At 36.4% G+C, this 15,809-nt stretch overlaps 1 protein-coding gene across 3 annotated transcripts in view; it reads left to right on the forward strand.

Annotated features, from left to right (window-relative positions):
* Positions 1 to 15,809, forward strand: part of COMMD1 (copper metabolism domain containing 1) — a 183,832-nt gene that overhangs the window by 71,693 nt on the left and 96,330 nt on the right. For all 3 annotated transcript variants that reach the window (XM_007075365.3, XM_042981487.1, XM_042981486.1), the window contains exon 2: positions 10,613 to 10,894. In XM_007075365.3, coding sequence (XP_007075427.1) covers positions 10,613 to 10,894 — 282 coding nt within the window. The remainder of the gene's footprint in view (positions 1 to 10,612; positions 10,895 to 15,809) is intronic.

Here is a 15,809-nt window from a genome sequence, read left to right on the forward strand (position 1 = left end):
TTTTTAAACAATAGCATTTATTTAGCTAATGAATCTGAACTTTAGGCAGAGCTCAGAGGGGAAGACTGTCTTCATATGGTGTCCACTCAACTGGAGGCTAGATGATCCACTTCCAAAATACCTCATTCACTGGCTATTTGGTGCTGGCTGTTTGGCTGGGAGCTTAATGATAGGCTGAGAGCTAGAGGCCAGAGTCCTTATAAGGTAGTCTCTATAAGCTCCTTACAGCATAGTGCCTGGGTTCTAAGAGCAAGCCTCTTATGAGGAACAAAATGGAAGTTGAAGTTTCTTAAAACCTGAGCCAGAAAATTGGCACAGCATCACTTGGCCATGATCTTTTTTGAATTTGCTTTTTTTCTTTTTTTTTTTTTTTTAGGTCTTTAATTTTGAGTTTCAGCCTCACACCAAAATTGAACAGAAAGTATAGAGTTTCCATATGCTCCCCATGCCCACATATGCACGGCCTCTCCAACAATCAATACCCTGCACCAGAGTGGTATTTTGTTACAATGGATGAACCAATGTTACCCAAAGTCCATAGTTTACATTAGGGTTCACTCTTGGTGTTGTACCATCACTGGATTTTGGCAAATGTATAATGATGTGTATCTATCAGTACATTATCATATAGAATAGTTTCACTGTTTTAAAAATCATCTGTGTTCTGTTTTATCCCTTCCTCTTCCACCAACCCCTGGCAACCATGATTTTGTTTTTACTGTCTTTACAGTTTTGCCTTTTCCAGAATGTCATATAAAGTTGATCTTTGAACAAAAAGTGTTTATTAAACTGTGTGGGTCCACTTACATGCAGATTTTGTAAAATAAATGTATTTGCTCTTCCTTACGATTTCCTTAATAACATTTTCTTTTCCCTATCTTACTTTACTGTAAGAATATGGTATGTAAAAATATGACATACAAAATATGTGTTAATTGATTATGTTATTGATAAAATAAGGTTTCTGGCCAACTGAAGTCTATTAGTATAAGTTTTTATATATACTATAGTATAGTATAAATATATATGTAAGTAAATATAGTATAAGTTTTTAGGGAATCAAAAGTTAGATACTCATTTTCTTATTATTTTAAAAATTTTTTTATGTTTATTTTTGAGAGAGAGAGAGAGTGAGAGAGACAGAACGCTAGGAGGGGAGAGGCAGATAGAGAGGGAGACACAGAATCTGAAGCAGGCTCCAGGCTCTGAGCTGTCAGCACAGAGCCCAACGCGGGGCTCGAACCCATGAACTGTGAGATCCTGACCTGAGCTGAAGTCGAACACTTAACCGACTGAACCACCCAGGCGCCCCGGCATTTTGCTGGGGGTGTCATTGCTCCTAACCCCTGTTTTATGTAGGGGTCAGCTGTAGTTGGAATTGCCATGATCTTTTGGATAAGCGGTCACACAGCCCATATTTATTCCAGGGGATGGGATATAGATGCTTAACTTCAAGTGGGAAAAGGGTCAAAGAATTTTGTCGCCAGGTTTTAAAATTGCCACATTCTATATTTGTATATTATAAATAAGGAAATCCAGGTGCAATAATACTAAAAGATTTTCCCAAGATTAGATGAGTAGTTAAGGCCAGGTTTTTTAGATTGCCATTTGCACACCCATCCAACTATTCACTCATTCAACATATTTTACTGATCACCTGCTATGTGACAGTCACTGTGCTAGGCGCCAGAGATTAAATATAAACAAGCAGGGCAAGGTCTTTGCCCTCTACAAGCACTTACATGTAAGAGCCTGGCAGTTAACCCTACATTGTGATAAACACCACTTTACTATGTAGCCTACAAAGAGAGCCCTGTTCTAGATTTGGTGGTTTAGGGAAGATTTCCTGTATACAGTAACATCTATATTAAAGCTTGAAAAACAGGTAGTGTCAACAAAAGGAGTTAAAGGAACAACAACTAAGATGTTCTAGGCAAAAGGAACAACATAGGCAAAGGTCCAGAGGATAGGGAAAGAACGGCAGTTTTAAAAGCTAAAATGAGGGGTGCCTGCGTGGCTCAGTCGGTTGATCATCCGACTTCGGCTCAGGTCATGATCTCACAGCTTTTGAGTTTGAGCCCTGCGTCGGGCTCTGTGCTGACAGCTCAGAGCCTGGAGCCTGCTTCTGCTTCTGTGTCTCCCTCTCTCTCTGCCCTTAACACACTCACATTCTGTCTCTGTCTCTCTCAAAAATAAATAAACATTAAAAAAAAAAAGCTAAAATGAGTACAGTATGGATGGAGGGAGATCGATGGAGTGAAAGATTGTAAGAGGTAGGGGAAGATGAAGAGACACAAAGCTAGAGAGGTAGAGGAAGTACCTCTTCATGATTCACCCTATAAACCAAATTAAATAATTAGAATTGAAACCTGGAAGATAGAGAAGTCTTTACAGGTTTTATTCTTTAATTAAACTTTTTACTTAGAGATTATTTGTAGATTCATATGCAGCTGTAAGAAATAGTAGAAAGAAATGATCCTTGTATACTTGACCACTTAACACCCTATGGTAGCTTCTTGCAGAATTGTAGTACAATAGCACAACCACTATATTGACGTTGCTACTGTCAGGATACAGAACTTTCCATTACCAGTAGGATCTCTTATGTTGAAGTTTTATAGCCACATCCATTTTCCTCCCACTCATCCTCACTCCTTCCTTTTTTTCAAACAGTTGATAATCAGTTTATTAAAATAGTTGATATAAGTATTTGCAGTGATGACTTCTACCTTGACTCCTGGCTAAATACTGATGGAAGTAATTTGTTTAACATTCTCAGAAGGACTATGCAAGTCAGTGTGAGTCACTTAAGGATCCTCATCTGAAAAATGACTCAAGTTTTAGAATCTTCAGCCTGAGAGGTTTTTCTTGTACTGATTCTTAGAGTTTCAGTACGCATCTAAACTGGTTCTTTCACTTTGAGATTTTTTTCCTTTGAGCCCCTGATCAAGTCAGCATACACCTTCTCCAGAGGTTTTACACTGTGACTGGTTAGGATAATTCTAATTTGGTGAATCACCACCTCTTGTTCCACTAGTGTCTTTTTAGGAGCCGGTGGACCTGAGCTCTGTTGCAGCTGTGACCATGTCTTCCTCAAAGAGCCCTCACTCCTTTTTTAACCCCTTACAACCACTAATCTGTTTTCCATTTCTGTAATTTTGAACTTTCAAAAAGTATTACATAAATGGAATAAAACAATGTATAACCTTTCCTTCTTCTAAAATTTTCTTAAATGTTTTATTTATTTTTGACAGAGAGGGAGAGAAGAGTGCAAGTGGGGCAGGGGTAGAGAGAGAGGGAGACACAGAATCCGAAGCAGGCTCCAGGCTCTGAGCTGTCAGCATGGAGTCTCATGAGGGGCTTGACCCATGAACCGTGAGATCATGACCTGAACCAAAGTTGGTTGCTTAATTGACTGAGCCACCCAGGAGCCCCTAACCTTTCTTCATTCAGGATAATTCTCTGGCAATTTGTGCAGGTTGTAGTTATCAGTGGTCCATTTCCTTTTTATTGAAGAGTAGTATTCCATGGTATGGATGTACCATAGTTTATCTGTTTACCTGTTGAAGGGCATCTGGTTTATTTCTAATTTTGGGATATTACAAATAAAGCTGCTGGAAACATTTGTGTATTATATAACTTTTTTGTGTGGACCCATGTCCTCTTTTCTATGGGATAAATTCCCAGTAATGCTATTGCTAGGTCATATGGTAGTTACATTTTTTTTTAAGTAAATTGCCAGACTTTTGCACTGTGTATGTACCATTTTACATTTCCACCAGCAATGTATGATTGATCCAGTTTCTCTGTATCCTTGGAAGTATTTGGTCTTGTCACTGTTTTTAAATTGTAGCAATTCTACTAAGTGTATAATGCTATCTCATTGTGGTTTTATTTATTTTTATTATTAGTTTTTCTATGTAGTCTCTACACCCAACCTGGGGCTCGAACTCATGACCCTGAGATCAAGAGTCAGTTGGCTGTACCAACTGAGGCAGCCAAGTGGCCCTGATTGTGGTTTTAATTAACATTTTTGTGATAGCTAATGATGTCGGACATTTTTCATGCACTTATTTGCCATTTATATATTCACTCTGGTGAAATGTCTCTCATCTTTTGTCCAGTTTCTAATGGGATTATTTGTTTTTTGTTTTGTTTTGTTTTTCTGATGCAAAAGCAAAGAGCCTTTTGATTATTTGTTTTTTAATGTTGAAAATTTAAGGTTCTTTATATATTCTAGATATTAGTCCTTTGTCAAATGTTTGTTTTGAAATTTTTTCTCTCAGTTTGTAGGTTGTCTTTTCATCCTCTTCACGGCATTTTTTTTTTTTTTTTTGCATAGGACAAAAGTTCATTTTGATGTGGTTGACTTTAACAGTTTTTTCTTTTATGGATCATGCTTTGGTGTCAAATCTAGGACCTCTTTGTCTAGTTCTTCATTACAAAGATTTTTCAAAAAAGATTTACAGTTTTGGGTAACTGCCACCTGGGTGGCTCAGTCACTTGAGCATTTGACTCTTGACTTTGGCTCAGGTCATGTTCTCACAGTTCGAGGGATCAAGTCCTGCCCTGGGCTCCATGCTAGCAGTACAGAGCCTACTTGGGACGTAGGATTCTCTCTCTTCCTCTCTTTCTGCTCCTTGCCCGCTTGCACACACTCTGTCTCTCAAAATAAATAAATAAACTTCAAAAAAATATAAAGAAAATATTTACAGTTTTATGTTATATCTAGGCCCATGATCTATTTTAAGTTAATTTTTACATAAGTTAGGAAATTTATGTTGGAAAAGTTAGGAAATGTTATGTTTTTTTCCTAAAGTGTATCTACTTACTCAACTACCTTTTGTTGAAAAGATTTTCTTTTCTCTACTGAAAAGATTTTGCACCTTTGTCAAAAATCAGTTGTTCATATTTGTGTGGGTCTATTTCTGTGTTATTTATTCTTTTCCATTAGTTTATGCATCCTTTCCTCTGCAAAAACTGCGATCTTGATTATTGTAGCTATATCTTAAGTCTTGAAATGGTGAAGACCGATTGCTCCCACTTCATTGCTTTTTTTTTTTTTTTTTCTCAAAATTGTTTTATCCTATTTCCTTTGGCTTTCTGTATAAATTTTAGGATAATTTTGTCTGTATATATAAAAATTCTTATGAGGAGTTTGATAGGAATTGCTTATGTCCCAATCTGTTTCTTTTCTCTGAAGTAGGCTTGAATAACTTGGCATGCTTTTTTCTCTTTTTCTCCTACCTAACTTTTTGTGTTGATTTGAAATTCCAGTTTCACATTTATAATTATTAATTTTTAACATTTAAAAATTATTTTTGGTTCATCATATTCCAATCACATATATCTTTAGCATAATGCTGCTTTATGTTGACTAGGAGACCAGCAATTTCTCTAAGCTGCCCACTATCAGTAACATAATGTGGAGTCAATGATAATAGTCTAGCAGCATTAATTTTGCCAATAATATTAACACGATGGTTTGCATTTTTATTTTTTATTCAATTTCTCTCCTTCCTCTGATTTTGTAGCCTAAATTACCTTTGGCTCTGCGCTCCTTGCTCAGCAAGGCTAGATTAGGCAAACAAATCAACACTTTGGGATTGTTTCTTTATCTAGGAGTTTATGGTTTGTGATGTACATGAGATGATTTTGTAAAGTAAGAAATTGGTGACTTGAAATAATTCTAGACTTTAGGTTGATCTGTAGCATTTATTATTTTTGGCTTAAATAGTTTTTGATACGGTTGTGAGTGCTTTTTATACCATGAATTCAAGGGCTTATGTTAGATGCCGTAATTGCAGAAATATGTAGACCCTGCCCTCACAGATTACAATCTGTTGGGTGAAATAGGCTTGTAAACAGATAATTTCATTACATCGAGGTAAGTGTGGTGACAGAAATATTAGGCATTTTTGGAATAGAAAGGGGGGGCTGCTTGGATGGCTTAGTCAATTGTGTCCTACTCTTGGTTTCAGCTCAGGTCATGATCTTGCTGTTCATGGGATTGAACTCTGCATCAGGCTGTGCACTGAAGGTGCGGAGCCTGCTTGGAATTCTCTCTCTCTGCCTCACTCAAAATAAATAAGTAAATAAACCATGTATATGTGTATGTATATATAAAAGGAATAGAAAAGAGCCCTTACCTTACTAGGGGAGGAGGAATATTGGAGAAGCCATGCTTGAAATGAGTCTCAAATGGTAAATAGGAATTAATCTGGTGAAGGACATTTAACCTGATGGAAATTAATGTGATGGAAGGACATTTCAAGCAGTTAGAATAATGAACAAAGACACATAAAAAGAAGTAGCATATTAGGATTTCTGGTTGGAGAATTACAAACAAGTTAGTACTATGTGAATGGCAAGTGTGGGAAGCAGGAAGTTTATGAGGCACCAAAAGATAAGCCAGACCAGATCTTGTGGTGTTGAGCTTGGACTTTATCCTCATTGGTTCTCAAATCTATGAGGTCCAGTGTTTCCTTCCTGTAGTAAATATTTTCTAATGCCCCGTTATTATTTTTAAATAGAATTTATTTATAGTTATAATTCATATATAATAAAATTAACATGCATCATTTCTAACAAATTAACACGATGACATAAATGTACTATAAAGTCAAGTTCTAAGAAACATGAAATAAAGTAATTTGAAATATGTATTTTAAAATGTAAATGTTCAAGCATTACTGCATTAGAACATGTAATGAATCATACAGATACTTGTACTTCTATGTAGAATCCCTGTGAATGTGCAGCAATAAACATGGACTTTTATAGATGTATTGGTAATTCAGATATTTTAGTTGCTGTTGCCATTGGTAATATTCCAAAACGTTCAGCAACCTGTTTGTAAAGTTCTGACCAAATTAAAGTACAAATAATATTAGTTTCATTCCCATAAATTTGGTGTTTATTAAAACTGCAAAAAAAATTTTTTTTATGAAAAAAAGATTAATTTCTAGATTCAGGTAATTATAAACAAGTTTTTCCACATGATGTTAAGTGGAACATTGCCAAGTCATATGGGACATGAGTCCGTTTGTTTTATGGGATGTTCTTGAGAAGGGGTTGGTAAACTACATCCCAGAGGCCACACTGCCTATTTTTGTATAGCTTATGAGCTAGGAATAGTCTTTATATTTTTATTTATTTATATGTATATTTTAAATTATCAGGGTTTCTTCTTTTTAAGTTTATTTATTTATTTTGAGGGAGACAGGAACAGTGGGAGCAGGGGAGGGGCAGAGAGAGTGGAAGAATCCCAAGCAGGTTCTGCACTGTCAATGCAGAGCCTGATGCGGGACTTGAACTCCCGAAACTGTGAGATTATGACCTGAGCTGAAATCAAGAGTTGGAAGGTTAACAGACTAAGCCACCCACGTGTCCCAGAATGGTTTTTATATTATTTTTAGAGAGTTGGACCAAAAAACAAAAAAAAAAAAAACAAAAACAAAAAGGAGGAATATGTAACACCTTTATAGAAAGTTTGTCAATTCATTTTCTTGAGCATTGTAGGATGCCGATCATCCCTAGATCCTGTTTGCTAGATGCCAGCAGCACTCCAGTCACTATGAAACCAAACATGGCTCCAACATTTTTCAAGTGACTTCAGAGGGCAATACTACCTTGCTGAGGACCACTACCCTAGATGATCAGTTTTCAATATTCCATCGTGACACACTTAACAAATAGTAATATGCATGATTTATTCCCGTGTAGAGTTCTTATGTTCGTAATTTTCTGTTTTTTTCCTTACATTCAAGGAAACAATTAAAATGAAGCAGGAATTGGGGCACCTAGGTGGCTCAGTCAGTTGAACATCTGACTCTTGATTTTGGCTCAGGCCATGGTCTCATGGTTCTTGAGATCAAGCCCCACATTGGGCTTTGTGCTGACAGTGCAGAGCCTGCTTGGGATTGTCTCTCTCCCTCTCTCTCTCTCTGTCCCTCCCACACACACTCTCTCTCTCTCTGTCTCTCTCTCAAAATAAATAAATAAGAATTTGAAAAAAATAAGGCAAGAATTGTTAATATAAGGTTAACCTTGAAAACCCTCCAGTTTATACTTATAAAAATAAATCTTTACAAACTTCAGTGCTTTTATTACTACTAATAACATTACTTGTAACTTGTAACTTACATAGGAATGTTTTATAATTGACTGATAACCACTGTAGCAGCTCTTGGAAACCTTAAAGCAGGGAAGTGACAGTATCCTATTGACATTTTAGATAGATTACTTTGGTGGGTAATAGAAGATAGACTTGAGGAGGTACAAAGTACAAGCCTAGTTTAGGTACAAGATGGTGGCCTCTCGAGTATTCTATGCTGGGTAGTAGGGACAGGGCAGAGGAGACACATTATTGGAGAATTATTTCAGATATAAAAATCAGTAGAAGTTAATGAACAAAATGTAGGCTTAGTTCTTAACCTTTGTTGCTCATTAGAATTATTTGGCATGCTTTTAAACAATGCCAATGCCTGGGCCCCAATTTAGGATTTTTAGAAATCAGAAGTTCTGGGATAGAGTCTGGGAATTGATATTTTAAAAATGTACCTCATGATTCTAATTTGCAGCTAGTGTTGAGAACCACTAATTCAAGTTGTGGAGGAGAGAGAAGAATAAGGGATAAGTGAGTAGTACCAGGCTGCCAGCTAAGGCTACTGGTTGATGGAGGGGTCATGCTTTAAACAGTGTCTGTTCCATGGTAGCTATTCAGATATTTTTGGTATAAATGAGAACTGATGACTTTGAACTTGAACCAAAACCAGTTCCTTATTTAATTTCTGATTATTCTAAATTTGGATGAATTAACCCCAGTTCAAGATATAATCGACTGGGACCCAACCAAAATAAATGCTATCACAGGTAAGGTTATATCAGAATGGATATCTTGATATAATTTGAGGAAAAGAATGATATAAATCACTGATGCTGTGGTGTGATATTGTGAAGCAAAGTGCCAGCTGAAATAATTTGACTTCATTATAGTACATTATACAAATTGATATTTCTATTGAGTGCCTTAGAGAATTTGGGTCCTCATACCGGATAAATAGGCAGGTATTCAATATATGTTTATTAAATTATACGGTGAAATATCTTTATCAGAAAGTTGTTATATTTATCATACAATTCTTTTTTATGTTAATGGAAGAATGAAAGGCAGTATGTTTGTCTTTCAGCCCCAATTCTACTTCCTCTACCTATATTCTACCTGTACACTGTCTTCCTTTACACTCCTCTGTTCTCACTGCTACTGCCCAAGTTTAGTCAGGACTGTTGGTTTCCAGTGATAGGAATATAGCTCAAACTGTCTTGAATATTAAATTGAATTTTTTGGTACCTGTAGGCAGAAAGGATGCTGAGATAACATACAAAATTAAAGAAAGGTTTACAGGAACCAGGGCTTTGGTGATTATATAGCAGGGATATCATTCCATTAGAACCACTCTCATCTCTGCTTGGCTTTGTTCTTTTTTATTGCAATCAGGCCTTTGCCAACAGATCAAAGATAGCAGTCTGCAACCCAGCCTCATAGCCTTCTGCTTCCAGGATTCCAAGAGGAAAGACCATTTCTACTCCTGTTCTAAATTGAGAAATTGATTTCAAAAAGCTGTTGTTTCCAAAGAAAGGAGGCTACTATGATTTGTCTGGTTTAGAGCTCATGCCAACCCCAGTGGCCAGGAGAGGATAAGGATATACCAAAGAAGAGGCAAGGAAAATCTTGAGACCAAATCGTTAAGTCACTGTCCTCTCCAGGGCTCCATTGCCACAGACCCTTGATGATTTTCCATTTCAGTTTATTTAGCAGCTTACTATTCACAAAACAGCAATGATAATTAAATTTTGAAAATTTATGGAGAAATGTAGAGTAGTATATAATTTTAGGCTAGTAGTATTGTAAATGAGCTATTTGACTGAAGATGGACTACACAGCTAACATAATGCATTCATTTAACAAAATGTACTTAGTTCTTCTATGGACAAGGCATTGTATAGTCGTAGTATATCAAACCAAGCCTGGCTATAAGGCATTGTGAAATTATATAAGATTTCAACAGAGGATGAGTTAATTCATTTTCTTGTTTTATTATTTAATTACTTAATTTTATTATTTTCCCATCATGGAACTCGGTATTTAAGAATTAGATTCTAGTTATTGATATAGAATTTGAGTGACATGGAATTTTTAACAAGTAGTTTTCTTTTCTTTTTTTAAATATTTATTTTGAGAGAGAGAGAGAGAGAACACGAGCAGGGTAGAGGGAAAGAGAGAATTCAAGGAGGCTCCATGCCCAGTGCAGAGCCTGATGTGGGCTTCAATCTCATGATACTGAGATCATGACCTGGGTTGAAATCAAGAGTCAGATGCTTACCCGACTGAGCCATCTAGGCACCCCAACAAGTAGCTTTTCTGATACTCAATATTCGTAAAAAGAATATTTTTGTTCTTTTAAAGAGCTTATTCTCATTACTGTCATTTAATGACACTTTTTGAAAGCTGATTTAGTGATTAGAGTCATTCAAAATATGATCTGTAGTTAAGCTATCTTTTTCTAGTTTTTACCAAATTCAAATTATATAATTTTTTCTGTCTTTATAGTCAATTGCATCTGCAGACATGGATTTCAACCAGTTGGAGGCATTCTTGACTGCTCAAACCAAAAAGCAAGGTGGGATCACATGTGACCAAGCTGCTGTCATTTCCAAATTCTGGAAGAGCCATAAGACAAAAATTCGAGAGAGCCTCATGAACCAGAGCCGTTGGGACAGTGGGCTTCGAGGTCTGAGTTGGAGAGTTGATGGCAAATCGCAGTCAAGGCATTCAGCTCAAATACACACCCCTGTTGCCATAATGGAGCTGGAAATAGGAAAAAGTGGACAGGTGAGCCCAACTTCAATCAATTTCCTTTTATAAACTACATTTCCTATTACATATTAGATGATAAAAATAATAGGAAAAGACTCTGTTTCCTAGAATCCCTTTTCAGATATGGAATCATCTGAAAATTTGGATACTCCTCGTTGTGGATAGAATCTGGAAATCAGCCTCATGGTCCTGGCAGCTATCTCAGAATAACAAAATGAGTCAATGAGGTGATTGCACAGAGAGTGGCCACCATTCCATTTTGGTTAGATCTTAGAATTCTTGGCATTTGCTCAGAATTCTTGGCATTTGGTCAGAATCTCCAAAGCAATGATAGAGATGCTAAATAAAGACCAGGAATTGAGATTAAACGACACAGAACAAAACTGTCTCACTCAGTCATCTTTATGGGCAGTCAGATATAGGAGGCAGTGCATCTTAATTACAGCAATGTGTTGTTCCTAAAGACCCTAAGTGTGCTATCTCTGTCCTTGAGCCCACAAATAATTTTTAATGTGATCTTGATTATTTACAAAACAGTTCCTCTTTTTCTTGCAGTTTCCATAGTCATTATAGCAAGTAATTTTAGCATCTACATTGTTTTTCCTGAAGTCATTCAGTTTGTGCTTTAGATGATGCCAGATCAGACTTTTAATGACCTGGTATATGTCTTTGGGGGAAGAAAAAAAAAGCAGCAACCCATAATTAGGAAGAGAAAACCCAGATCACTGAATTAGCCAACCAGATTTATTTTCAGATGAATAATCAAATAAGTGCTTCTATTACATTCTGTAGTAGAAATTTATTTTTCTTCTAGGGATGAGCATTTTTTTAGCTGTCAGTTCCCCTCACATATTCCCTTAGGATTTTTCAGTGTTTGTAGTTCTATAATGATACTGATTTTAATTTAAAATGTAATTCCTCTTAAAAAATAATTCTTTTACAAAATACATCTGGAGAATCATTTCTTTAGTTATTGTAAAATAGTGCTGTTGCTTTTATTGACTTTGGTTTGTCTGACCCTAAAGTCCATTTTTTTAACCATTGTGTTAATATGCCTTCCTTCTATTGTTCTAGACCAAAAATCTGACAGATTAGAAAGGTGTGATAAGTACACTTGGATATCTAAGTTTACCAACCATTTTTCCAGGCTCTTCATTTTTTATTTGGCAATAGTGATTATTTCATTTTGTCTTTAAATATTTATCATTTGGGCAGGAATTGAAAACATACATATCTATTTTAAGACATTCCTAGAAAGCTATTATAGTACTTCTTTAATTTGATATTGTCTTACTGTTTGAACTCAGGTTTATTATGTGCCTTTTGATTTTAGTAATTTACATATCATCTGAATTTATTGGGTACAGCTATAGGGATTTTTAAATCTACTTTAACATATGTAAAATATTTTCTTTGATCTTGTTACCCAAAGTGACATTCTACTCTGTGTGTGTGTGTGTGTGTGTGTGTGTGTGTGTAGAATGATTTTGTCAATCAGTAAATCACTACAAATAATTTGTTGGCTAGCTTCGGGGTTATTTTGTGATAAATTAGAACAGGTTGGTAAACTCTTTTTTTTAAGTGGTGAGATATTTTACGCTTGACAACCATATAGTTTCTGTCATAAGTACTCAACTTTGTTGTTGTAGCTCAAAAGCAGCCACAGACAATATGTAAATAAGTGGGCATTGCTGTTTCTAGAAAGTTTAGTTACCACAATATAATCAACAGGTCTTAGAAGTCAGAGAGTCCATAAGCCCTTACTAAGGTGAATTACACAGGTGAGGTAGTATATCCCCAATTTCTAGAGAAGGTATCTGAGATAAATACATTACTTGTTTTAGACAGAGCTTACGTAGTAAAATGAAGATCACTACATTGATTTTTTCGAAAAACCATCCACACCAACATTTAGGAGCTTTTGTTAGCTTCTCACAATATTCTGTGCCAAAAAACCAAGTTGGTAGTACAATATGGTAGTCAACAGTATTGATAGGAATATTGCTCAGCAATAAAAAGGAAAGAACTTCTGATAAACACAATAAAATGGCTGAATCTCAAAGTCATTTGCTGTGTGAAATAAGCCAGATATAAACTTTTTATCATAATGTATGATTTCACGCATATAAAATCCTAGAAAATGCAAAGTAATCATGACAAAAAATATATGCCTAGGTTAAGAGTAGAGGGAGGGATAGATTAGATTACAAAGGAGTGTGGGAAAACTTTTAAAAGTGATAAAAATATTTATTATGTTAATTGTGGCAACAGTTTCATGGGTGTATGCATATTTCAAAACTTAGGAAATTATATACTTTAAATGTGCACTATATTGGACATTACTTATACATCAAAGTTTTTGATTTAAAAAATGGTCACCATTGGGGCTCCTGGGTGGCTCAGTCAGTTAAGCATCTGACTCTTGATTTCAGCTCAGGTCATGATCTCAGGGTCGTGGCATTTAGCCCCATGTTGGGCTCTGTGCTGGATGTGGCTCCTGCTTAAGATTCTCTCTCTCCCTCCCTCTACTGCTCGCACTCTCTCTGTCTTTAAAAAAAAAAAAAGTTTACCATGAAAATGATTAAAGTTGCTCTTTAACCCACAAAATGCTTTGAATGCAAATATATTCTTAACAAGAAAAGTTGTAAAAGAAGTAAACAATAATTTAACCTATTCCGGCAATAAAATATACAGCCTCGATCTTACAGGAAATGTTTTTGTGAGACCTGGATCCTTGGTTAGTTCTTCTGTCAGCTTCTAAGTGAATATTATTTGTGAAGTAATCCACTATATCATATTTCCAGTTTTTAGAACATCTATAGGTAACAAAGTCAAAGTTATTTTCATATGTAGACATTGAATGAGCTTGTGAGAGAAGTGATGAGCCTAGGATACTAAGAGGTTGCTTCCAAGAAGAGTGACCAACTTTTTCGAACCCTGTGTGTATGTGTACATGCATGTATGTGTATTTATATACCCCAAAACAACGAAATTACTGTCTTCAGTTTATGTCATTTAAAATCAGTTCTCAATAATGGTTGCACATAAGAATTGCCTGTGGGGCTTTAAAATTTTTCATGCTTAGGACATTGCTCAGACCAATTAAATAAGAATCTAGGGGGATGGAACCTGGGCATCAGTATTCTTTAAAGCTTATGATTCCTTGGCACAAAAACAGACACATAGACCAATGGAATAGAATAGAAACCCCAGAACTAGACCCACAAACGTATGGCCAACTAATCTTTGACAAAGCAGGAAAGAACATCCAATGGAAAAAAGACAGTCTCTTTAACAAATGGTGCTGGGAGAACTGGACAGCAACATGCAGAAGGTTGAAACTAGACCACTTTCTCACACCATTCACAAAAATAAACTCAAAATGGGTAAAGGACCTGAATGTGAGACAGGAAACCATCAAAACCCTAGAGGAGAAAGCAGGAAAAGACCTCTCTGACCTCAGCCGTAGCAATCTCTTACTCGGCACATCCCCAAAGGCAAGGGAATTAAAAGCAAAAATGAATTACTGGGACCTTATGAAGATAAAAAGCTTCTGCACAGCAAAGGAAACAACCAACAAAACTAAAAGGCAACCAACGGAATGGGAAAAGATATTTGCAAATGACATATCGGACAAAGGGCTAGTATCCAAAATCTATAAAGAGCTCACCAAACTCCACACCCGAAAAACAAATAACCCAGTGAAGAAATGGGCAGGAAACATGAATAGACACTTCTCTAAAGAAGACATCCAGATGGCCAACAGGCACATGAAAAGATGCTCAACGTCGCTCCTTATCAGGGAAATACAAATCAAAACCACACTCAGATATCACCTCACGCCAGTCAGAGTGGCCAAAATGAAGAAATCAGGAGACTATAGATGCTGGAGAGGATGTGGAGAAACGGGAACCCTCTTGCACTGTTGGTGGGAATGCAAACTGGTGCAGCCACTCTGGAAAACAGTGTGGAGGTTCCTCAAAAAATTAAAAATAGACCTACCCTATGACCCAGCAATAGCACTGCTAGGAATTTACCCAAGGGATACAGGAGTACTGATGCGTAGGGACACTTGTACCCCAATGTTTATAGCAGCACTCTCAACAATAGCCAAATTATGGAAAGAGCCTAAATGTCCATCAGCTGATGAATGGATAAAGAAATTGTGGTTTATATACACAATGGAGTACTACATGGCAATGAGAAAGAATGAAATATGGCCCTTTGTAGCAACGTGGATGGAACTGGAGAGTGTGATGCTAAGTGAAGTAAGCCATACAGAGAAAGACAGATACCATATGGTTTCACTCTTATGTGGATCCTGAGAAACTTAGCAGAAACCCATGGGGGAGGGGAAGGAAAAAAAAAAAAAGAGGTTAGAGTGGGAGAGAGCCAAAGCATAAGAGACTCTTAAAAACTGAGAACAAACTGAGGGTTGATGGGGGGTGGGAGGGAGGGGAGGGTGGGTGATGGGTATTGAGGAGGGCACCTTTTGGGATGAGCACTGGGTGTTATATGGAAACCAATTTGACAATAAATTTCATATATTGAAAAAAAAAAAAAGCTTATGATTCCTGTATTTATGTGGAGTTGAGAACCACCATATTAAAGGTAGGCAAATAATCTGGTTTAAAGTGTAAATAGAACTTGGTATCAAATTTTTACAGTAAGAATTCAATATATGTCAACATACTTCTACTTACCATAATTTATGGAGTGCCTGGGGACTTTTTGTTCAGGAACTAGTTGCGGGAGTGGTGGGTTTTTTGTCTTCCTTTCTCTATTTAAATTGCTTTCTCCTGCTCAGTTTGTCTACATTACTTCTCTCTTTGGTCCAAGGAGTACATTTGACGATCCGCAGCCAAGTATGTACGTGCATTGACTTTTTTTTATTAATACAATATAAAATACTTTTGGGATATGAGGAAGC

Source organism: Panthera tigris, chromosome A3, assembly GCF_018350195.1.
Source record: "Panthera tigris isolate Pti1 chromosome A3, P.tigris_Pti1_mat1.1, whole genome shotgun sequence".
NCBI lineage: Eukaryota > Metazoa > Chordata > Mammalia > Carnivora > Felidae > Panthera > Panthera tigris.